The sequence below is a fragment of the Hyalella azteca genome, unplaced genomic scaffold, assembly GCF_000764305.2.
Source record: "Hyalella azteca isolate HAZT.00-mixed unplaced genomic scaffold, Hazt_2.0.2 contig17235, whole genome shotgun sequence".
NCBI lineage: Eukaryota > Metazoa > Arthropoda > Malacostraca > Amphipoda > Hyalellidae > Hyalella > Hyalella azteca.
Window position 1 is genome coordinate 90,912 of NW_025947027.1, and position 26,324 is coordinate 117,235.

Here is a 26,324-nt window from a genome sequence, read left to right on the forward strand (position 1 = left end):
TGATTGAACGCATTATTATTTAAGAAACGACAGATATAGCAGAAGAGTGCTTTCGAATGAGTTTATACAAATGATATGAAGTGAGGATTAAAACTAGTACGCTTAAACTAAGATTCAACCTGGGTCATCACCATAATGGTAATAAAAATACAAAAAGAGGAAGACAAGCTACCATACAATAAGATCAAGATCATTACTAAGTGCAGCAGGAAACTAATATTGGCAGGAACTAATTGCAGCGGTGGCATCAAAACCACGAGCAATGCAAATACTGGCGGCTCTTAGATGGGCATCAACACGAAGCTGTAAGTCGTACCAGCACGGATTTCATTGTCGCGCAATGTAACTTATTCAAAATAAAATATATTGAAACACCGAGTTTAGATCTGACTATTACAAACATTATAATAGAAGATCAAGCAGATGGTTCTGCGTTTAGCGTTTATAGGTGCAGTGGAAATTATTTTCACGATTGTCCACGTTATTTTGGGTCAAATATGGCAAAATAATAAAACAAGAACTCCAATATGAGTGATTTTCGCAAGATTTTGTGCTTTCTACAAAAACCACATGACCTTTTCAATCGCCGCCGATGATTTAAAAAAAACTATCGATAGCCTATTCAATCTACATCATGCAACGTTGTCTACATCGCACCCACTTTATCTGTCTTTGCCCCAACTACGAATTAACTTATTTAATGAGCAGAAAGTTATTCTTGCGCTGAAAATATATACCTCATACGAAAAATATGAATAGAACAAAATTTAGCGGAGACCTTACTCAGGTAAACATAATTTTTCCCTTAATGTTTTACATGGATAATTGCTTTAGATAAAAGGTACAAAAAGTTGTCTCTGAATGTGATATTTAAAGCATTTAAAGAAACTACTGTTCTGAAGACCTGAATTGAATAAGATCTGACTAAATCATACTTCTCGCAAATCAAATCCAGCAGCCTTGTTTGGACACCCTCCAAGCTTGATATGATGGATACCAGACATTGGCATTTTCCGTTCATATCATGGACAGTGCTTACAATTTCCCAAGCAAATCCGGGTTAAAATGGAAGCTAATATATATCTCAAATATAACCGCGACGGACGAAGTAGATGATATCTGTAAAGTCTAAAATTTTCTTCTGTCATCACTTACAAAGACGTCTCTGAACCAGAGACTTGTACACATCAATATTAATTTTTCCATTTATAAAAAGCGCAGAACTCAAATAGCATAAGAAAACACAATGTAACGGTATCCAACGACCATCTCCGCAACATTCGTTATTAACAAGAAAGCTGCTCGTGATATTTGCACATCACATTCGACATATTACACCGATAGTTTATACAAATATTCACAACTAAAACACAGAGGTCGAAACTCTTAAGTTCTATTGGGTTTCATTATCATATAAGAAAATAATTATTCGTTAAAAATGTTACAAATGCAGTTTTGGTAACCGCGTAATGCCATAAAAGGGTAATACGTATTGATGAGAATCGTTGTGGCAAGCACGCGCTCGACACAAATGTAGTTGTAAATTAATTAAAAATAAAAGCTGACAAATACTTCCAAGAAATTAAAGCTGGCACTTATATTTGCTTAACCGAAAAGATGCTAAAAAACGAGACACGCTAATCACATCAAACGAAAGGTTTTGGCAAACTGAGTTTGGCTCTACAATACCATTGCAAATGGCCAGTAATTCCGATTACTTAGACTTAAGAGGCCAGCAAAAACTTCAGGCTCTATACACAATAGACAACCAGCGTCAGCATCCCGATCTCAGAGCGAACACATTTTTAGATAGTCTCGTCGTAGTTGATTGAACATAACTCGTAACTCGTGATTACCTTCCACAGAACTTGCAAGGTGCAGTCGAGCCTCTGATGTTTCTATGAATTTCCAAGATCGTATACGAAATGACGATCAATTAGCAGGATTAACAGGTTCTGAAAAATCGTAGTTATTCAATAATCGACACTATTTGCCACTCAGGCTTTGAAGAAGCTCAGCTTCCACCGCAACATTATTCATTCAATTAGAGTAATATTTATAATAATAATGTACATTCATGCAATTACAAGGATGATTTGCCGGCTTTCAAGTTTTCAAAATCAAGTTTGTCATTGTTCAAGTTTGTCATCTTACGTCATATACATTACAGATAAAATCGAAGGTCACTGATTCCAGCGTATGCACGAGATTAAAAACGATTTTCAACAAACGTTTAGCGCAAGGCCAAGAATGTTTCAGACGTTTTGTGCCAGATGCTCATACAGAACTAAGGCTCTTGGAAACAATGCATCTTGCATACAAAGCAAGTTATTAAAATAACAAGGACAACCCAAGAGCGTGCACACCGATGACGAATAGTGGACTTCTGCTTAATTCAAACGGAACCTTAGGCAGTTACACGAGAAACAAACCTCCGCACATCATCCATCCATTGATATAGACTTAAATGCAGAGCACCGAAAGATTTAAGAGCGAAACAAGAGTATTGAAATGGAAGGGAGTAGACAGGACGTGCATCATTAGGCGTGGCTGTTAAAGAGGCAACTACTGCCATGCGAGGATGTATTGCAACGTCACGAGGCAATGACAAGGCCTTCGAAGAACGTAAATCTTCTAGAAATGAAGGAATCACAATGAGAAATTACAAACTTCTAGTTATAACGGACCGCGTGCAACGGCAAGTAAGGAAGTAGGATATTGACTTCCGTGAAGAACCTCATTAGGTCAGTTACGTTAATTACGGTCTCTTCTGTCAAAATACAAACAAAATCATAGCAGAAAATATTATAATATTCAACACATCTGCAACCCCAATTTGGAGTATGTCAAGAAATCAAAAAAATGCATACACAAACTGATATCAATGGAACATGATGAGAGAGCAAATAATATAAATATTATGGGGCTCTCTGGAAAGTCAGCCCCCGTTTGAGGAGCGTCGCCTGGTAGCGCGCCTGGGCAGGGCTGACGAGAGCGACGAGTTGCTTGATGAGGTCCTGAATCTTGAGGGATGGTCCAACCTTCATGCCTGTGAGCTCCATGACTCGACCCGGTGTTTGGTTCAAGGCCAGCAAAGATGGGCCATCGATGCCCTATAAAATGCGTCAGTATTTTAAAACGTCATCAGCACCGACACCTAACGGCCACAAAATATTTATTAATTGGCCGTCTTTCAAAATCAATGAATATGAAAATCAAAATAAACAAAATATGTCATTGCATGCGTTAAACATTTTGAAATTTATGCAAGAATTAAAGATCAGACACATTTACCATCAGTTCACTCAGTTTCAAGTATCCTTCAGCATCACATACCTCCTGCTGAAAATTGGACGAGTAAGCAGAACAATCGTTCTTCTCGAGGAAGGCGACCACATCGGTGCAGGTCCAGAGTTTAGGCTGCACTTTACTCCCGTCTTTAATAGGGCCGTCGATGAGGCGAGGAATGTAGAGAGGTTGCTGCTCTTGCTGCTGCTGTAGCAACAGCAGCTGATCTGAGGCGACCATGGGTACGGCCGTCAATCCGAAATTCATGGTTCCAGTGTTGAGATTCGAGGCTGCAAACGTCAACACGAGAATGGGTTGGTAAAATAAAAAAATTCATAGCCGATTTCAAAAGTTTCTAAATAAACTGTCAAGATTAAATTTTTTATGCGATTTAAACATAGTTTAAAATAACAAGATCATTGAAACAGAATTGCTGAATTGACGCGAAAGAAATTCTTCTGTCCAGCGAGGACAGACGGAAGGTTCAACAAACATTTAGACAAATGAGGAACAGAATATTAATAGAAACGGATTATATACCACAGGTGCTGCAGAGAGAAACATTAATTGAACTAATTTCAACAGGCTCGACGACTTAACTTGTGTATACCAACGTTCAGAGAAGAGATAAAATGAAAATTGAAGACTTTCAACAATGCGATTTGTATGGATTACATTAATATGGTTAATATGCGACTATATTAATATGGTTATATAGTATTGATGAGATACCTAGATGTATGGGGAGCTGAGTAAGCTGCAGCTGCTGGGAGCCGACATTGGGAGGCATCGTCATAGCCACCAAGGCCGTAGGGCCGAAAGTGTCGTTCAGCTCTGGCGATGTCAGCGCCAAAGTTTGGAAAGTTGAATTCGGTAGCAACGTCCCAGCGGTCTGAAACAAAACGCATCGATTTCAATGCTACCTTACGACCTAAAGTGTAGGTTGCATACATAATTCAGTAGGGAAGAAAAACACCTTATTATTATATTACACCAAACACCTTATTAAACAAATGGGATATAACAAGTAGTAAGGAGAGCAAAAAGAAAAAATTTGAAATATTTTACCGAGACAGAGCTAAAAAGAATTCTAGATAGTTCTTAAAAATTAAAGCCATGAATTAGTGCTACGAAATCAATTCTGTACAAAATCAGTGCAATAAAATCCAAACTATTTCCCAGTCAAGCCAGAACAACGCACAGATTAGATAAGACTAAAGTAGCAACCTGTCCATTGATGAACGTAGTTTGCCCAGCTGGGGCCAGAGTGACATTTTGATTCCATACGGACGTTGGCGTACAAATAGATGCCTCAGTAGTTTGAAGCTGATGTTGTAGGTATTGATCAGAACACAGCGAGTCTTGTAAGCCGCTTGAAGGGAAGCTATCAGAAGCGAATAGATCCTGCTGGAAATTCCAGGGATGATAGTAATGATAATTTTCAGAGCAGTAGGACACGCAATCGATTCTCTATCAGGAAACCATCATTAATTTTAATAATGTTTACATTTTAGTTAGACAACCTTATTTGTAATTTTAATTTCTATTGGTCGATTTTAGTAATATTCAATAAAATAAATTCATTGCATTCTAACCATAGCTTGCATTCCGATCAAACTCACGTGATCTTACTTGGTAACTTCAAATGAAAACCACTCACCAAAGAGGGCTCGGCAGGCAAAAGGGCAGCCGGCAGCTGCTGTTGCTGCCCTGCCCCAAAAGAGTCTTTGAGGTCATTACCGCCTGGTACTTGCTGCAGAAGTTGCTGCTGTTCGATGACAGACGGCGTAGGGGTGGTAAGACTGCATCCTCCATCAGTTCCGTTCAAGGCTACCTGTTGCCCTTGTTTGAAGTGACTCGCATCAGAGGCCCAATCGTCTAAAGAACAGCCGTCACTGTCAGCCAGAGATGCGACACCCGATGAGGTATCCTCGTCTAGAAATGAAACAAAAAGTTGAGAATAAACCTGTGACAAGAGAAGAATTTACACGTTTTTAATAAATATTTTTGTAGATTATCATACACTGCAGCACAACACGAGATAGTTCTAGCATCAACGTGAAGCAAAGGTTTTAAAAACTTAAGCCTCAAACTAACCGGAATGGTCATCCATGTTCTCGGTGTCGGCAGTGTGCTCGATGCTGAGCTCATCCTCGAGGTAGCGGTCTACGGACATGTGATTTTCAGAAGACAATATGTCGTCGCTACTGCTGTTGCCTACTCCTAGGCTGCTATCCTGCGTCGCGTCACTGGCGGCACGGAACTTCCTAGGGCGCCCACGGCGGCCTCTGTTGCCTCGACCTCGAGACGCCACGCCGCGCGTGTTGAACTCGTTGGAAAATGCTTCACTGCTTTGTCGACCTGTGCACAATAAATATTTTTGTCAAAGAGTTTTGTGCAAAATAATCGAGACAATTAAAAAGTTTATTTTATTAACAGAACAATGAAATGCATTAACGAATTCATTGGACTTTGTGCATGTATACACATAGGATTCTTAGAACTCGTTAACTTTTTATTAACATTTTAACATAGACATATTTTATTTTAACATAGACAAATAGCGTATAAACAACAAATTCACAATAAATACAACATAAGCAAGAATTCAGATGTCAGGCAAGACACTAATAGTAGGGACCCTAGGTAGAGCAGCAGCAGTGTAGGTTGAACTGCTCACCAAGCTGAGTTCCTTCAGATGGAATGTTGGACAAGACGTCTCTGACGCAATCCTTTATCCTGACGCTCTCCTTGCCCACTCGCCCTCTCCTAGCGACGTTGGCAGGGGCAGGGGGCGCCACGGAAGCGCTCCCGCCGCCTCTGCGTCTTCGGCCACCACCGCGGGTCTTGGAACGTCGTCTTGGCCCTGATGCTCCTGCATGTGCTGGAAAACGAGTTAGAAATTCAGACATGTCATAGGAGATTAGGCGCAATCTCACGAGCTGCGCAAAACATTGAATAGTCGAAGCATAATTAATAAATAGCATACGTTGTTTGATTCCGAACTGCGTCTAGGTTATGAGATTTAAAGAATATGAAGCTATATCGCGCTGAACGTCACGCACAATTTTAAGGGTTAACAACCAGGCATATGAAAATGTTTCCGGAAACCCCAGAGTCATATGTATACATTTCAAGGTCTCGAGTGTTTCAAAAGGAGGACATTGCTCGATGCATCATTCTCTGGTGGTGCCCAGTGTCGTGCGTCGGGATCAAATCGACAGAAAATAACTGAGAGATGAAACTTTTGCAGAATAAATGCGTCAGGGCCTGGGGAGAAAGAAGTCTATGCAGTCTACCCATTTCAACTGTCGTCCATGCAGGAATCACAATGCATCATTGGTGGCACGTTTTGATGTGGACCAACACAGATTACGGGGCATAATTTGAGTCATAATTTTTCCAGCCTTACATAAAGGCAAGTGTAATCAGGTAGACGAGTTGAAAAAGATAATAGACACATTCTACACATTAAGCTATGCATAGTAACGGAACGACTCTCGCACTCGCAGGGCATCACCAAAACATTGAAGCATAATACTCTGACAGGAGGAGTAACCTGGCAGCTGTTAGGTTCTTACGAATTCGCGTCAACATTGGAAAATTTCACATTGTAAAAGTTTTTAACTAAATTAGAGCTTCACACTCTGCGTTAGAGTTGAGGAGAGGCAAGGGTCGAATGGCTTCGGTGCACAGACGAGTAGCACTATAGAGGACCTGGTCCAGCAAGTTTGCCAAGAAAATATTCCCCCAGGGAACCCTAAAAATGTAGCCTCTACAGCCTAGCATTTTTGCAAGCTTTGCCTTAAGCAAGGACAGGGTGACACGACTAGCACAAGCATAAAAAATTCATGTATAAATCTTTAAACTGGTGTACCAAATTGCAAATATTTTCGAAACCAATGAAGCAGGCCTTAACTCTCACATTTTGTGTCAAAGAAATAGCATACTAACCAGCATGAGGAGGTCCCTCGAGTCTGTAAGATACCATCTGGCACCAGCCCACGGGATAGATGTCAGTGCTATGGCAGTCGATCCATTGGTCAAAGTCGCTCTCCCATCCATCAAAGTGTATTTGCAGGAGGCGGCCGTGAACGGCCTTTACGGTGGCCACGCAAACTAATCGCGGATCCATCAGATCTGTTGCTTCCAAATGCATGTCTACCTCAAAACCACAGCGACCAATATCCTGCAGTTCAAAAAGTACAATGTTTAGAATAAAATAACTTAGAGTCACTTAGTTTTATGAAGAATGCATTGCTAAAATTACGGAAAAAGTTTTTTAATGCAATAATATCTCAAACAGATACAAGAAAAATATGCAATAAAACGAATGAATTACATTAGTATGTAGATATTCAAGATTAGAGAATAAAAACTAACTCTATTGAAGAGAGCAGGTGGGGCAGCCGTCGCTTCAGTGGTCTTGAGATAATTGTACCACGAGAAGTCTCCTTCATAGCCTTTAGGAGGAGAGAGTTTAATTTTATTGATTTGGCAAAAACCAGCGGGGAAAATGCAAGGGGAAGTTGCGTGGTAGCAGAACCAGTCGGAGCCAGTGTCGTCATTCTCATAGCTGTCTATGCGGATCATGAGGTAGTGATCCCTTAGTACCTGCACAATACCAGTCACGTCATAACATAGTTCAATATATTTCAGTATGAGAATTAGATAATAAAGAAATATGGATACAAATTATTCAATATTACGAAGGATGAATTTTGATCTTTAATTGGAAGAAGGGATTATGATCTCAAGTAGAGAGGATCAAACTAGATAATACAGTAGATATATCATGCATTGTGGCCTAAAGCACAAAAATTAATATATAGTGATTTCAGGTAGGAAAGATCAACTAAAACTTCAAGTTGGGAGGATGATCTCCGACCTCAAGTAGGAAGTATCGAAAAAAATAGGAAATATTAACTAAAGCATTAAGTAGGAATTATGAACTAGAGCCCCAAGTAGAAAGTATGGACTGCAATCTCAAGTAAAAAGTATGAGCCAAAACCTCGTGTAGGAAGTAATAACTATAACCTGAAGTATAAAGTATGAACCAAAACCTGAGGAACGAGAAGCACACGACAGTTACCTTCATAACCGTAGCAACACAGATAGATGCGAGATTGAGCGGATCAATGGCTTCGAGTTTCATGCCTTTGGCAAAACCAGCATTGGAAGAATCGCCATTGCGAACATATGCTGGCACGGGGGGCTGTACGAACAGGTGAGGGGGTGCGTCTGTTTTCTCATACTCGCCACTAATGCACTTGTCGTGGTATGACTGACTTGCAACAATCTCATGGCCAACATCTCGTGACCAGCCAATAGGGTGAATGATTGGTGCATCTTCGTGACACCAAAAACCTGTACAAAATTAACCAATTATAATTGAAGGCACAAAATATTTTGAGTGGAAATTAAAACTCATAGATACGAGATGGGCTAAGACTCATCTCTTAACAAGCTCGCAAGATTTTGACAATGCAACACCGAATATTATGATGTAACATTGATAACAAATTCATTTTGGCTGCAGGGAATGATAAACCTTCAGGGCCTTCAAGTTAACAGACCATTATCATGAGGAGGTGCGCCGTGGTAGCGAAGATGAAGTCGCTTGCCCACAACTTCAGTAACGGAAGCTACACGCATCTGTGCTATGCGGTTCTTGTCCACAACCTCTACGTTGAGGCCAACCCTGCATCACAAGGACATTTGAGAGAATATTACAGTTTAATCCATCAGTGTTAATGTTGCAGAGTTAATCACCAAACTTAGTACTGGGTGAAAAAGTTTTGCTACAAGAAATGATGTGAACTTTATAACAATATGTTATTAATAGTTAAAGAAAAGGATGTTTAGCTACAGGCATGACAAAATCTATGCTGTTTGGCACCAGATAAGACAAATAAGACAAATAATTCATTTGGTTGTTAAATTGATTATTATACTTGATAACTAGTAAAATCGTATAGGAAGCATTGGCACAAATGAAATTCATTTTTGGCCGAACAAATTATATTAGCCTATTTCTTTAAAAAAGTAATGTGCCAACTCCTTAGTAGAGAATTAACTTAGTTTGTGAAGATATTCTTACTTGAATCTAGACTTGTGGCTGTCCATAACTTTCGAGTGAAAATTTGATGGTAATGTCCTGGCACCGGTGAGGCGCTTCATCAAAAACTGCTTCCAGTCGGAATATTTATCTTGAATGGAGCGTGGAGGGATAAGTGGCTTTCCTTGGGAAGCACACCAGCCCACTGGATGAACTTCTTCACTACACAAATCCACCCAGAAATCACAGCTGCTGTTCTCCACGAAGCCTTCAAAACGAAGACAGGCCTTGTACCCTAGACAAATAAAAATTTTTAGTCACCGCACGAAGAAGAAAATGAAAACAATAGACGAGGTAATAGGCATATCAATGAGTAAATTGAATTTTTATTTCAATGAATCTGAGAACAGTGCTAAATTAAATATATCTTAACTATCACTAATCTTTAAATAAGTTACACACATGCAGCCCTCTTAATTCGGACGAGAATTTCACACTGAAATATTGATTTAAATTAGATATATTTATAATAATATTAGCAGATTCTGACCAAAATTTCCAACCAATTCCTTGATAAGTAAGGACCAATAAATGAATTTGTTCAAAATACCTGCAATGCCCATGACTGTGGCAATCCAATAAGCGTCTTTAGTGACGCCTTCAGAGCCACAAGCTACCTCCACCTTCATGCCAACGCCCATCTGCTCCCAACACTCGGACATGGGCGCCTGCACAATCAGACAACAATTAGGTCAGTTAATTCTTGAACTTGAACTCGAGCTTGCCACTTACCATGATTTGCATGTAGATCCAAGCAACAGAGATCATCCAGTAAATTCAAAGACAGTTCAAAGTATCAGTGAGATTAATTATGATGAAAAATTAAGGACAAAGATGGATTTATAGCATAAAATTAAATTTTTCAAATACAGGAGCCATTTTAGCATTTGTATTATAGATTAATAAGAACAATGACACATCATAGATTGTTCTTGCACACTAGATGAGAAAGGTTCCATCTACCCTAATGTGTGGAAATAACTGCTACATGGAATTTAAGCAAGGTATTCAGAACCAAAAAGTAAAATTAATGTCACCAAGAGAAAATTTCATGAAGAGTTCCGAAGTAATATAAAATAGAAATAACTTAATGATCAAGCCAGAACAAGAACTTACATGTGGAAAACATTTGACTGGAACAGCTCTAAAGTAGAAATAACTTCATAACCAAGCCAGAACAAGAACTTACATGTGGAAAACATTTGACTGGAACAGCTCTAAAGTAGAAATAACTTCATAATCAAGCCAGAACAAGAACTTACATGTGGAAAACATTTGACTGGAACAGCTCTAAAGTAGAAATAACTTCATAACCAAGCCAGAACAAGAACTTACATGTGGAAAACATTTGACTGGAACAGCTCTAAAGTCTGGTTTCTTGAGATAAGTGGTGGTCCAGTCATATGACTTGGCAGCTTCATAGTGCTGGCTGCCTGTAGTGTCAGTATCGGTGGTGGAGGGAGCTGGACTGTCGCACTCTCCACTGTTGCTTGTGTCTTCGTTGATACTAAAACTTGATTGCTGCTGGAGAGAAGCTTTGCAATCTGATGATGATGATGAATCTCCACCAGCAATGTTTTGGCCATTTGAAGCACTTATGCTATCATTCGTCTGAAAGTATACATATTTTAGAACATATATTTCGAGAAGAGTATTTTTCTTAAGAATAGGTATATAAGAATACATATATTTCGAGAATTTTTTTCCTGCTAAAGGTAATGTTAACTCCAAACAACACCTTAATGAATAAAACATTCCTTACCTTCTTATAAAATCAATTAAAATTTACTCCATATAAAACTACAAAAACACAAAGTATCAAGCTGAATTTAATTCCATATGCATTTAAGTTCATTTACAATTCATGAAGTTCAAACTATCTGTCCACAGATCTCAAGTTTTATATTAACATAGCCAATTCAATGATTTATTTTCACTATAACTCACTTCATCATTATCCACATTGTCAGGAGCATTGTCAGTGCTGTCGTCATTGGTGCTGAGCTCAGGGCTGTTCTTGCTGGCTGATCCCGAGATCTGCAGTGCAGGTCTGGCACAAGCGAGGCTACAGTACTTGCGCTCCTTACCATAGAAGGCATGCTTCACTCCAATGGCTCCACATTTCTCACACACAGCTGCAAATTGCTTTTGTTTTAGACTAGAGATAAAATTACAATGGGTAGATTAAACAGAAAAAAAAAGTTGAGCGATATGTACAGGGAACAATAAGTGGTATTCAGTTTGAACAACAGCACCAGTTTTACTAATCAATAAGTTTACATACAGAGAACAACTCCCATTACCCTATAACTTGGTGCAGCAAAGACTGGCCAGTTATTGCGGACGTCGCTACTAACCTTGAGCGTAACAGATTTGTTCAAATTCTCTTTAAATTTGAAGTACCAATGTCCTTTACAGCAATTCAATTAGCACATACTATTATATAATAATTATAATTATCCATTCTGTAGTTGCTTTAGGAACAAGACTTTCAAATGACAGTTACCGTATCAATTTAACAGAAAAATTGAAAGACGGTTACAAGATTTTCTACCTGTTACCATTGTGATAAATTTTATGTGCCACAATGTTTAAATTAACCCTCAGAAGGTTGAATAATGTGGCAAATTACTCACTAATTGTTAATAACTTTTATAAGTGTTCAGTAACCAAAACACAACAATAAATACAGATAATATTCAGAATAGTTAGAAGAATTGTACTCATGATTGGAGGCTTTGATAATATAAAGTAAATGGAACAAGAACATTAGAGAAAACCACACTGCAAATGACAAATTCATTAAAACTTGATACATTCAAAAATACAGTAAATTAAGATAGTAAAAAAAAAACAAACAAATAAAATAAATTCAATAAGATGAGCTCATAAATTTCTCACCCATTCCTTCTCTCATGATGGGAATAGCATTCAAGTCAGTGTCCTTCTGATAAGCAATAGGAGTCTTCAACTTGAGAGCAGGATGATGGTGGACCTGAAAAAGTCAATTGTTTTCAATTTAATAAAAGTTAATTATAAACATCCAACAATAAAATAATATGAAACCAGTAGTTATTTACTAATCAGCCTGAATAAGCATCGAAAATGACATCATGGAGATTTGTGCATCAACTTACCTTGGGTTTCTTAGTCTTTGGCACAGGTAAAGGGTCAGATTCTTCATCCATATAATTATTTTGAAAGCCAGACTGATGACTGGCATGTTCTGAGGGAGTGTTAGGATCGTGCTGGCCAGAAGGTAGCATGGACTGACCCCCTGATGAGTCATCATCATAATTCTCAAGTGTTTCATACATGTAGTCAGGAGGTGTGATGTAGTCACCAGTGCTTGCATCATAAAGCTGCAAATGAAAAATCATTTCAATGTTTGTGAGACAAAGCCATCAATGACTATAAACATGTTTTGAAAGAAGAGAAAGGTTTTGAAAAACATTAGTTACATTGTTTTTAAGACAATGAATGATTATATATCTCCTATATAGAGAGTGTCTTCTCTGACCTATCCAGCCATTAAATAGTGAACTGCATTATAAGCTTGGTTACCCATATAAATATGCAGTATAAAATATAAATTAAACACTGTTGTGTCAATGATAACTACAGGAGCAAATGATCAGAATAAAATGTCACCTACATCATATATTTCATTACATGTATATATTTAAAACAAAATTAACTGTCAAACGTTGAAAAAATTAGTTACAATAACAATTCCACAGGATTTAGCAGAAGTCATCTCACTTACCATTTGAGTATGATGAGTTTGCAACATTGGGGAAGGATCTGCATAAGCTGGGGTAGTAATTGTGGGGTGCAAGAAATGTTGGCTGGTTGTGATGGTATGATGGGTCTGTTGGGGAGGCTGTGGCTGAGGAGTGGATAGTGTGTGGAGCTGGGGAGTGTTGGAGAGGTGTGGGTGCTGGGCAAGCAGTGGGCGAGGGTGGTCTGAGAGAAGAGGTGGAGGTGCAGTCCCTGAGTTGAGCAGCACATCAGCAGGGTCAGCGGTGTTGAATGGAACCCCAGCAACGCCATACCAGAGTAACCCCAAATCTGAACAGACAGAGATTGATTTCATTAGCAAGGATGAGGATGGATGGTTGGCTGACTCTTAAGGCTTAAGAGTCCAAATTTAGTTCTAATAAAATGAGTTAGAGGAGCCAGAACACACAAGGGCATAGGGGGTTCTCACAAAAGGTTCTCTCCACAGCATTGTAACAAGATTCCATAAAACTGCTTCACTAATCTTCCTTTCAAAACTTGAAATTGTTCTTCAAGAAGTTTAATCCTAATAATCTCATTGCTCAGAAAAAAATTGAACTAGGTACTTGACTACTCCAAGAACTCCACACTGGGCATGATATGGTAGAAGTTGTTTTTGCTTTACTTCTTATTTTCAACTGCGCATATTGCATCAAAATTATTTCTGTGATTTATGTTGGATAAGAACCAGCCAATTAATGTCTGGTCAGACATTCTAATTAATCCTCATTTCACTATTAAAATCTTGCAAGCCTTGCGAAGCAGCAGGACAAAGAATTGATAGGGGCTTCATACTCTTATGTATGGTATCCCCAGAGCTGGGCAGCGCTACTTGGAAATGTAGCGGCGCTACCGCTATCGCTACATGCTCTAAATGTAGCGGGCGCTACCGCTACCGCTACACCCACTAGATTGTAACGGGCGCTACCGCTACCGCTACAGTAAAATGTAGCGCGCTACATTAGCCGCTACAATGGCCAAAATTATTGGAAATCTCAAAATATTTATTGGTCTGCTATTGGGATTTACTCATTAACATTTAATGATAATAAAACATTTTTAAAACATATCAATGCAACTTTATTGCAATTAACCTAACCGAACTAGTATGGGTTACCCCAGGGTTAGATACAGCGGTAGCGCTGTAGCGGCAAAACCTCGTATCGCTACTTAAATATGTAGCGGGCGCTACCGCTACCGCTACATTGCCTTAAATGTAGAGCCGCTACCGCTACCGCTACTGAAAATGTAGCGGCCGCTAGTAGCGGTCGCTACATGTAGCGCGCTACTGCCCACCTCTGGGTATCCCATGTATGACAGGGCATCACTGTTGGCCTGCAATGCAGGAAATATAAGGATAAACATAAAACAAAAATATGCCTATGCTGAGAAAAAAATATATGCCATATCCTGGAGGTACTATCAAAATAAAGTAATTTCTGTTTCTTAACAATGAGCTTCTTCTAAGAGACATGACAAAATCAAAACCTCACAATGGGGAACAAAATCATTTAGGAGCCCTGTTTTGTTATAAGAGTTATCTGAATTAAGACGAGTAATGAGTGGCAAGACAATATTGAAAAAATGTGCAAAAAATTTTGTTTAAGGAACCACAAAAAGAGGTGGTTAAATTATGAAATGACTTCTCATCACCTAATCAAATCTCACTGTGGATCAAATCTAGTTATGATGAAATTTAATTTGACATTGCCCAAACAGGGAGTCAGACATCTCCAGTTGTTCATGGCACTCGACATATACTTCATATCAGGTGCCCTGACATACACTTCATATCATATCATACACTACAATAAATTGATAGATATGGTTTTTACGCATCAAATGATATGCATCTTGATGTTGTAGCTTGAAAATCCTAGATTTCAATCAAGGAGATTACCCCCTTTTTAGGCAGTTTTCTAAAAATTTCATGTTTTCTTTCATTTTTTTAAATTGACAAGAATAAAAGAAGCTGTCTATTTTTCAGTTTTACACGTGTATACCAAGTTTCAAAGTGATCGGTCAGTAAATAGCCAAGATAAAATTTTGGCCAGACGCTCCCCAGATGATTTTATCATTGAAAAATTTTCATTACTCTTAATAAAAAAATATATACATATTTAATGTGCATTACAGTACAACACTGCAAATGGAAAAATAAAAAAATATGCAAATTTTCATTATAATTTTTATTTGCCTTGTCATGAATAAATGTCATGTTAAATTATGATATGCAGCAAAAACAATCTTTATAGCTGAGGCCACAATCGGAATTGTCAATGAGCATGTCTCAAGTTATTCGATATGTCTGTAAACTAGAAACAAAGTCTACATCCCATCATTAAGTGGTTCATCTTGCTATGTCCTGTTATAAAAGATATAAATTCTGGGAAATTCTAAACCTCCTATTTTAACCAGGACATCTCGTCTCAGTATCGAACCGGAATTCCCACCGAGTGCTGAAAATTGCCCTGGTTTTTATTGCGAACTGGGACAAAGCTTCTTTGTCTTGTCTTGGTTTGAAAAAAGTTAACAACGCAGGAGTCTATTAGGAACCACTCATGAATTGGACAAAAATACCTGTGAATCTTTCTAATTTCACCAGCTACCTAGGCCTTCTCCAGAATTTCTTCGGTGAAAAATAAGATATATATATGCCTATTCTTACCTGTAATTGAAACAAAAATTACCAGGCAAAGTATCATTTATACCTGTGATTAGGAAACTAGTGCTTAGCCCATATATTCTAAAACCTAATTGGTTAAAACTTAGATCCTATGCCAGTTTGCATGTGTTGATGTAGACCAGGGCTGGAGAAGTCTTATTTTTGTCTGAAATATCACAGTTCTGATATCATATAATTTCAGTAGGTATGAAATTTTGTGGCTCTAATTTCATAATTTTTTTTATTGAAAAATTGTGATTTGCACTTCGCAAACATGTTTCATAAAATTTTCAACTTCCACAATCCGCAGTATATATACTTCAATGCTCCCACCTTTTGTCATTTAATGCCAATGCTCCCACCTTTTGAATTTTTTGAGCCATGGTTTTATGGATTTGCCAGATGTGATTCCATTTTTCAAGCCGTGAATTCCATATCTCGGCCATGAAAAGTCATTACAAGGCGTGAATTTATTTAAAAAGTCCATGCACATGTTACCCTAAATCTCTAATTTTACCCTGAAATGGTCAAATGGCAACAATAACATTTGTCTTTACTGTAAGCTGAACATGTCTTAATGCAGTCTGATGTGACTGCAACTATGTGTGATCTTTAAAGAAATGTTTTGGCTGACTTGTTTACATTCCGAAGATTACGTTCTACAGGATATTTTGGCAGAAATGGTAAAGAAATGCGGATTGCGGAAGTGGAAAATTTTACAAAATGACATGTTTGTGAAGTGCAAACCACTATTTTTTCAATCAAACAAAAATTTTTGACATTCAAGCCGCTCAGCTGCAAAATTGAAGAAAAAATAGGACTTTTCCAGCCCTATGCAAGTAGATATCTTCCGTGCCTGATGTAGACAATTGCAGCATAGGGTAAACGCACCATATTCCGACACTGTGGGTACTTCCGACACCCCTCAACTTTTTCCTTTATATTAAGCTTGGTCTTAGTTCCACGCATGTGTAGATGGTTGAAATAGTGACGTCATACTATTGCGTGCCAGATTTCCGCAAAACACTAGGTTTAGCAGGAAAATGTTAAGATCCCCAGAGCAAAAGTCCAAGTCAACTAGTGAGAACATCAAAACCTGTATGAAAGTTGATAGTTAACCTTGCTTTACTAAATAGTGATAAACTGTTTGTTTAGAATGAATATTATGGTTTGAGACTTGTAAATAAGTCTGTGAATATATTAGGAATCCCCTAAGTATACTTGTATTTGCTGATTTCAAGTGGTAAATAAATTAATACATGATTGATTTAAGAGATGGTTTTAGACACATTAAAACTAGTTCTGACACGGTGTCAGAATTATGACACACAGTCATGACACAGGGTGTTGTATTCTGACACAGCTCACACAGGGTGTCGTATTCCAACACAGCTCACACAGGGTGTCGGAATTCCAACACGGTGTCAGAATTACAAATTACAATTTTGAAGCACTGTCGGAATTAGTCTCACAATATGCCGCATTTAGTCACACACCACTGTGTTACGAGTGGATGAATAATGCAAGATCTTTGGCAACGCTTCAGTAGCATAATTTACGCCTTCAGAAGATTTTGCAGACACATTTAGATTGAAATTCTTGCATTTTATATATTTGTCAGTCTTTGGCCAAATTGCCAACTGCCAACTATTTAAAAAAAAGTAAGGTTTCCGGTACGTTGGATGGATCAGGATGCAGTGAAGCTTGTCCGGAAATCAGTTGCGATGATTTCCTGCCATAATATCCTACGCAAATGTAAACAACAAATTTACGATTGTGTAGTTGCGGTCACATTAGAGCGGTCAGACTGCATTATCGCATGTTCAGTTGACACTTGCTGTACAAACGGACTGTTTTTAGGGTAAAATTAGTTATTTGGGGTAACATGTGCATGCAACCTTGTAAATAAGTTTGTGTCTTGTAAATAGTTTTTCATTACTCAGCGTAAATAGCTTTTCATTAAAAATTAACTGGCGACGCATCTTGAAAATGGTTGGCGACGCATTGGGCTTAAAAACCCATATATTGGCGACGCTGCTTCCACCCTCTGCACCCTGAGTCACACACAGATTCGGATTTTAGCGATTTTGTAGATTTGAATTCTAAAGGCTTTTAAATAAATATGGCACCAGTTTGTGATGTTTCATCATTGCTGGCATGTAATGTGGTGTTTTGAGAGTGATGTAAACCAATCAGAACTCGAGTTGTGCATAGGGTAAACGTGGTATATTCAGACACATCAAGGACGTAGCAAAAAATGAATGGCTATAAAAAATCACCGTATGCGCAACTCGAGTTCCGTTTGCTTTATGTCACTCTCAAAACACCGCACTATGTGCCAGCAACAATGAAACGTCACACACTGTTGCCATATTTATTTAAAAGCCTTTAGAATGCAAACCTACCAAATCCATATATTCCAACACCGTGTGTGACTAAATTCAGCATTTTGTGAGACTAATTCCAGCAGCGCTTCAAACTCTACTAATTTGTAATTCCAACCCTCTTGTGTTCGAATTCCAATCGCTGTGTGAGCTGTATTAGAATATGACACAGCTCAGAATTAGAACACTACCGTATTGAATATTGAACACTACTTAATTAAGCTTTTAATTAAGAGCTATTAAGCTTTTAATTAGGAAAATTTTAATTTTTGCATACAGCTTGGAACGAGCTGTGTGTGTCTAATTCCAAGCTGTGTTGGAATTAGTTTTTATGTGTCTAAAACTATCTCTTAACTAAATCATCTATTAATTTATTTACCACTTGAAGTCAGCAAACAAAAGTATACTTAAAGGATTCCTAATATATTCACAGACTTGTTTAAAAGTCTCAAACCATAATATTCTTTCTACACAAACAGTTTATCCCTATTTGGTAGAGCAAGGTCAACTATCTACTTTGACACGTTTTTTGATGTTCTCACTGGGTGACTTACGCTGTCTCTCTTAGGATCTCAACATTTTCCCACCAGATGGCCCAGACCTAGTGTTTTGGCAATAGTATGCAGGCTGGAATTCTAAATTTCGTGGTTCACATAAAAAAGCGTTCTGCCTTAAAAAAACATTCCAGGCAACTAGAAACAGGTTTGCAGGCCGTCAGAAATTGGCTTTGGTTACGGTAGCTATGATCGTATGAACATCAAGTCAGGCAACACAGAAAAGGTCACATGCAAGATTGTTAAATGCGCGTGTCACTCACAGATGAGCAAGAGGGATGGATCTACAGAAGGAAATACTATTTACTCCCAACATAATAGTTTCAAATTAAATATAAAAAAACATTTATGGCACCTATTCGTTACCTCTGCTTTCAAATTGAGGAGAAACTCATCGGCAGTTGGAGAAACATCTTGGAGAAAAGGCAATGCACAACAAACAACATGACACTTCACAGTTGACTGACTAGAATAGACTCAATAGTCAATAGAGTACTTGAAAGTAAAAAATTTAGCATTCAAACCTTTAGATTCTGTGAACCTTGTGATTTCTTCATTATTAAAACTTTAGAAGGCTCACAATATATTGCGTAAAGTTTTCACTCAATTATCGTCTGGAAGTTTGGGAGCTTTATCTGCAGTAATGTTCTGTAGTTACCTCACCCACCCGGTCCCACCAATTGCGTAATAAGAACTAACCACTAACCATCATTAGATTCCCGCCACTGTTGCACACGATTGATTCTGCATGCATGTATAATATTTACAAAGGTTATTAAACCATTCTGATTTCTGTTGAATGTCAGTTACCGATAAATTTTTAATATAGAAGAATTTGTATCTTTCATTTTTTAACATGACTATATTGATGTTGGTTTCACATTGGTTGCCAGTGCAGTTGGTATCCCTGCTACCTTCTTTGTTTACGTTTTTCGTTTGGCTGATCGCAGCGAAAGGAGATTGTATGTCTCAGCTGATTGCATCGGTGGTCAGTTTTGTATTTGTGGATTGAATCATAGGCAGTTTTTCGTGTATTTGTGAGTGAGTGTACATAGTGAAGATGCTATTCTTTGCGATTTCCATCAATAATGACATAACTACACTATTGTATTACACTCTTGAAATAAGAATTGTAGCATTATGCATAAAGTTAGCATCAGTGCGTTAGTTAACATTGTGTGCATTTGAGGCAGTCCTTTCTAGCTTTCTATCGCTGATTGGATTCCAGTGGCTGTGACGTTGCACACGTTCTAGCGATGATTGGATCCCTGTGACAGTACGTTGGATGCATTCAAGCGTTGATTGGATTCTTGTGACTGTTACATTGGACGCGTTCAAGCGTTGATTGGATTCTTGTGACTGTTACGTTGGACGCGTTCAAGCGTTGATTGGATTCTTGTTACTGTGATGATGCAAGCGCTGTTTTTTTTTCAATGAAACAGCTGTGGCATCTTGCAGAGACTCATAAGTGTTGATGATGGACTGAAAGTGAAAGTGTGCTGGATGTTTCAGATTTTTGGGTCCTGCTTTCCGATTTGCTATGATTACCAGTTAATATATTACCTCTCTGGAATTCCACACTGCGGCCTACGGTGATCTATTTATAGCCATTTATTTCTTGTTATGTCCTTAAGGTATATTAATATGGTGTGTTTACCCTAACACAGGGCACAGGCTGTACGCAGCTAAACAGCCATATTAATAATTAATGGCACTTCCAGAATTTTCCACACAAGAAAAAAATACACTTTGATGTAGATTCTTAAATATAATCTGTGAAATAATTGGTCTTACAAATGGTCTTCAGAAAATTCTGCCCTATACTATTCCAGATTGAGAGTTGAGACCATGGTGCAGAGGGTGGATGCAGCATCGCCAATATATGGGTTTTTAAGCCCTAAGCGTCGCCGGGTAATTTTTGATGAAAAGCCATTTACGCTGAGTAATGAAAAACTATTTAAAAGCCACAAACTTATTTACAAGGTTGCATGCACGTGTTACCCCAATTAACTAATTTTACCCTAAATACAGTCTGATCGTACAGCAAGTGTCAACTGAACATGTGATAATGCAGTCTGACCGCTCTAATGTGACCGCTACCGTAAAATGGGGTTACTTTGACCGGCGGGGTAACTTTGACCACTTTTCGTTTTTTTAACAAATACCCCAAAACTCAAAAACGATTTGACATAGAAAAATTTTGTCAATGGCCATCAAAGGCCTAACACTGAGGCTACAGAGTCTTATATATGGTAATTTTAACTTAATTTCCAAACCGGTCAATGTTACCCCATAACGGCTGCCATTAGACGGTCACATTTCGCCCATTGGGGGGCGGCGCCTCCCATTTGCAAACTATGACACTTTCCTAAAATTTGTTTTTTGCATATGTAACTGGAAGAGTTCTACTACAATGCACCACAACCTGGAATTATTTGGAGTTATTTTGACAAAAAATAAAATTGATTTTACCACCTGGTCAAAGAAACCCCAAGAGCTGGGGTAACAAAGACCATCACTTTTTTTGAAATTACATCAAAACTATGAGAGGTAGGAGCCAGCAATTTATGGTGAGTAAAGCTAGAGTATAGACCTGTATTTTGCACGTTTCAATTTAAGTTTATCTTATTCTAGTAAAATGGCATCATTTTGAAAAAAAAAATGGTCAAAGTTACCCCATTTTATGGTACTACATAATCGTAAACTTGATGTTTTCATTTTTTTTGTGGGAAGCCGGGAACTCATCTCAACTGATTTCTGGACAAGCTTCACTGCATCCTGATCCATCCACCCAACATACCGGAAACCTTACTTTTTTTTAAAGTTGGCCGAAGACTGACATATATATTAAATGCAAGAATTTCAATCTAATTGTGTTGGCAAGATCTGAAGTCAGTGTGGAATTCTGTATAGTTAATATATTCTCATGTTAATATAAGAAAACGTATCGAAAAACCAACCCTACCACCACGTTACACCAAATCACCTTCCACTGCAGTGAAAATTTATAAACTGAGCTCATTAGAAACCCGCTCTTCCGAAATCGCGCGTGGTTTGAAATCCAATCCCGTGTTGCCAACGCCGAATCAAGTTAACTAGTCGTTTATCTGTAGGCTAGCTGACAAATTTTTGCAATGAATACGTTCTAAAATAAAAAAAAGAACATCCAGAATCATAAAAAATTATCACGATTGGACAATAACAAGAAAATTCTTGATATCACACAAAAGTATGAGATAAACTTCGACTTTTCCAAGGCGTACATTCACATCATGTTTCCACAATCATATCTGACATGGCAGCATCACAGGCATAGCTTTTGGTCATGTCAAGTTCGATTTCACAATAATTAGACTTGATCCACATTCCATACTGACATTTAAATGATGGAAATTTCTTTCAAATTATAAATACCAATTGATACGTGTCCAGACATATATTTTTTCATGTTTTTTGCCTATTTTGTCGATATTGTCTACATAATTAACTTCACCTCAGATTCTAAATGATTTCGTCTGCCATCCCGCGTTTTTGAACGTTTTGTGTCTTTTAGAAAATTTTCATTGTTTAACATGGGAAACTATCTCATTATAGAAAACATAGAGCACGTACCATATAGTCCATTAATAATACAAATTAATTTAATAAAAATTAATTTTTAATTTAAAAAATATAATCAGATTTTTAATTAAACATTTTTCTAATAGAATTTAATTCTACAGCTTGTACCAACTAGTGTATTAAATAATAAAATTTGATTTAGTAAAATTTAATTTTAATTAATTTTTTTATCATACATCACATATGTTATTCATACATCACAAATTGAGTGACAATGGATGGATTTGATAGGTATTTTATTAATCCTGTTTATATATATGAACGGAAATGACGTTTCTATTTCAGAATGATAATGGAAATGTTCCTACTATTTCAGAAACTTTTCTTGAATACACTTGCGAAAACTAAAGTTCTGCAATCAATGAGGTCTTCGATAATGACAAAATTGTTCAATTTAAAATTTTTAGCTATATGAGTGAGACCATCAAATTCATCATTCATCAATCATCATAGAATCTGTAAGCAAAAATTCATTGTTTTTGATGTAAAAGAATGTTTTTCAATTAAAAGAAATGCAATACTTGATTTTTGGAAATACGATGCTAAAATTAATGATCCGTATTAGAATTCAATAGACGTTATGATTTCAGAATTATCTTCAAAAAGTGTGTTTTTGTTCGTTTGATCAGAAGTTTTTGTTCGTTTGATCATAAACTACATAATTATTCATTCTCTTGCACTAAGTATACGAATGATTAGTTGGACTCCGTTACTACCACGTAAGCTTGATATAAGCTTTTTGTCCTTTCAATAAACAGAGTTTATTTAGATTCTATTGACTGTAATAGCCTAATAGGTAGAACGATGCTACATATTTGCAGCCATTTAATGATTGGGTTAACAGCTTTGACTCTTGATACCCATACTATTGTACAAATATTGTGGTAGACACATCATAAAGATGTTTCAAGGCTAAGATTCTTATTTCAAGGATAATAAATCGATTCGTAATTGTTTACTTCCACCTATAGATATAAATGAACATCATTCAATATATTTTAATTGCTTCTCATGAATTCGCATTAAAATATTTATTTTGAAATCAACCATGTCAGAGTAACAAAATAATTTGTTCACGTTTTAGGCTTCCAAAAATATTTCAAACCTCTATCAAAAATATCATAATTAATCATTCTCTTGCATTGAGCATATGAACGTTATGCCGCCTTGTGCTGCCGCATCCGCGATCATCATTCGTTTCTGTCAGTTGCATGCCAGGAGCCTGCTTTCGTTGTTGTTCTATGTAGTCTCGCAGTCTCGCTCCCATGAATTGCGTGTTTATTGTGTGCATCATGGAAAAGTTCTTTGATGTCACATTAAGAGACAAATCTTTAACGAACTAGTACTTTTTATAATTTTAATTGTTGAGTGCAAGCTGCCCTGCACTCTGCAGACATGCAACATTTCCAGGTGAAGTGATTACTTTATAGAAACTTTTATACCTTTACCTATACGTGTTTAAGCCTATAAGAAGTTTATTTTTTTGCCTCAAATAATGTTGTATCGAAAAACTGGTCTAGGTGTAGTGAAAATAATATATGAACTGTAAATTTTAGAATTCCATCCTGCTATTATAGTCTATAGGATTTTGAATCGATGCATGCATTCAAATTCAAATTAGGTCCACCCACGCAGACGCTCTACGGCCAGTGTAGCTGTCAGCTCACCTTCTTCAGAAGTGTGAAAGCTTTTGCCGGTGGAGGTGTGTTTTACGATCGGTCCGTAAAGAAGCGTTGATCGGTTCAAAATGACATAAGAACAGGTTCTTTTGAATAACCTATGGATTGGCACCATGTCAGGATGAGTGATGACGGTATTACGTATCAGTAGAATTTGAAGCGCAGATGTAGGCTAATACGCCTCACCACGTGCCAAATATTGCCACACACAGTGTCGGAATAGGCTATAGGGATTTGGTAGGTTTGCATTCTAAAGGCTTTTAAATAAATATGGCAACATTTTGTGACGTTTCGTCATTGCTGGCGCGTAGTAGGTACAGTGTTTTGCGAGTCAAATAAAGCAAACAGAACTCGAGTAATGCATACAGTTATTTTTTTATAGTTTTTCCATTTCTCGATGCGTCCTTAATGCATAGTGGCAAAGCAGAGAGTTTTTTAGACTCTCACTCAAGTTCATTTTTAAGTCTTATAAGTAGACCAGTAAAGTATCATGGTCCATTCATGGATACCAGCTTTATCATACTTAAGAAATTGGCTTAAATCTTGAGTACACAAGGAAAATAAAAATGAACTGATTCTAAACACTCTGTGCTTTGCCACTATGCGCTTAATGTGTCGGAATATAGGGTAAACACGGTATATTCCGACATCGTAGGTAATTCCGTCACTTCTCTAGTTTTTCCTTTATATTAAGCTTTGTTTTAGTTCCATGCGTTCATTGATGGTTGAAATGGTGACGTCATACATTTGCGTGTCGAAATACTGCAAAAACACTAGGTCTTGGCCATCTAGCGGGAAAATATTGAGATCCAAAGAGAGACAATGCATGCCACGTGGTGAGATCATCAAAAAATGTGTCAAATTTGACAGTTGACATGGCTCTACCAAATAGTGAATAACTGTTTTTATAGGAAGAATATTATGGTTTGAGACTTTTAAATACGTCTGTGAATATATTAGGAATCCTTTAAGTATACTTGTATTCGCTGATTTCAAGTCGTAAATAAATTAATAGATGATTAAGTTGAGATGTTGGATTTCGACACATGAAAACTAATTCCGACACAACTTGAATTGGACACACACAGATCGTTCAAAGCTTTGTACAAAAATTGAAATTTGCTTAATTAAAAGCCTAATAGCTGTTAATTAAAACGTAATTAAGTAGTGTTCAATATTCGTTAGTGTTCTAATTCAAAGCCGTGTTGTATCCCAATACAGCTCACACAGCAAACGGAATTCGAACACGTGGATGTCGGCAATACGGATCAGTTAAATTTGAAGCGCTGACGCAATACGACTCACCACGTGTCGGATGTTGCCACACAAAGTGACGGAATATAGGGATTTGGTAGGTTTCCATTCTAAAGGCTTTTTAATAAATATGGCAACATTTTGTGACGTTTCATCGTTGCTGACGCGTAGTGAAGTGTTTTGAGAGTCATGTGAAGGCAACAGAACTTACGTAACGCATACGTTTTTTTTTATAGTTTTTCATTTCTCGATGCGTCCTTAAAGTGTCGGAATATACCGCGTTTACCCTACTAAGAGAAAGAGTTAGCTATTTGAAATTTATAGACCAATTTTAAAATTAGTCCATTATTGTAATTACATCATATAATTTATACTAGGCCTAACTTAATGCAAAAATGACTTTTAACTTACCATCTTGAGAGGCCATTGAATTTAGAAGTTCCAGGTTGGCAATAGATCATAAAATGAGTGTGCTATAGAAATGGCATTAAAGCCATTTCCAATGTGAATTTTAGAATAAAATAGCAACTTGCAATAAATTTCAAAATTTTCAAGAAAATACAAGAATTCTTTATTAGGCATGTAGAAGAATTCAGTTAAAAGTACACAAATCTTATACGGCGTAGTACTACGGTACTTGACGGATAGGTTATATAGTTTTTACAGAATTGAATTGCAACAAAACATCGATTGCCAGACAACAAACAATACAGAAACACTGTCGCGCATGCGTCTAGCATCTGGTGTACATTAACAGGGCTCAAGGGTGTGAAAAATTAAATCAATCTATCAGCCAGGCATGTTCATTTGTTAGGTGACTTCAAAACACCACATCAAATGCATTCAGCGGTTCAAACTCGTTATAAAAGTGTTACGATTAATTGCATCTCGAACCAAGCAAACTTTTTCTCTCACTGTATTTTTAGACAGTACGGAGCGGAACTTCTCATCTACTCGATAGGAATTCTGTAAGCGGAAACT

At 37.4% G+C, this 26,324-nt stretch overlaps 1 protein-coding gene across 2 annotated transcripts; it reads right to left on the reverse strand.

Annotated features, from left to right (window-relative positions):
- LOC108680304 (polycomb protein Sfmbt) lies at nucleotides 1-26,246 on the reverse strand. Of its 2 annotated transcripts, none has more exons than XM_018169107.1 (19): nucleotides 25,755-26,246; nucleotides 13,173-13,477; nucleotides 12,544-12,768; nucleotides 12,308-12,401; nucleotides 11,354-11,541; nucleotides 10,742-11,017; nucleotides 9,957-10,074; nucleotides 9,389-9,641; nucleotides 8,865-8,989; nucleotides 8,381-8,655; nucleotides 7,672-7,902; nucleotides 7,243-7,477; nucleotides 5,969-6,172; nucleotides 5,386-5,649; nucleotides 4,949-5,223; nucleotides 4,516-4,692; nucleotides 4,021-4,180; nucleotides 3,337-3,578; nucleotides 1-3,113 (listed from the first exon to the last, which is right to left on the reverse strand). In XM_018169107.1, exons 1-19 carry the CDS (start codon nucleotides 25,768-25,770, stop codon nucleotides 2,919-2,921), a joined length of 3,858 nt encoding a protein of 1,285 aa, XP_018024596.1. In that variant the 5' UTR covers nucleotides 25,771-26,246; the 3' UTR covers nucleotides 1-2,918. The 2 variants fall into 2 exon arrangements, with proteins under 2 accessions (XP_018024596.1, XP_018024595.1); XM_018169106.1 differs by having other exon boundaries at nucleotides 4,516-4,695.
- Between the last annotated feature and the right edge of the window lie 78 nt (nucleotides 26,247-26,324).

Excerpts from the sequence above, each read along its gene's own strand:
- LOC108680304 (XM_018169106.1), bottom strand. Across the intron at positions 8,656-8,864 it reads CGCACCTCCTCATGATAATG|GTTTTTGGTGTCACGAAGAT; the intron begins GTCTGTTAACTT and ends AATTTTGTACAG. Across the intron at positions 4,696-4,948 it reads TGCCTGCCGAGCCCTCTTTG|CAGGATCTATTCGCTTCTGA; the intron begins GTGAGTGGTTTT and ends TGGAATTTCCAG.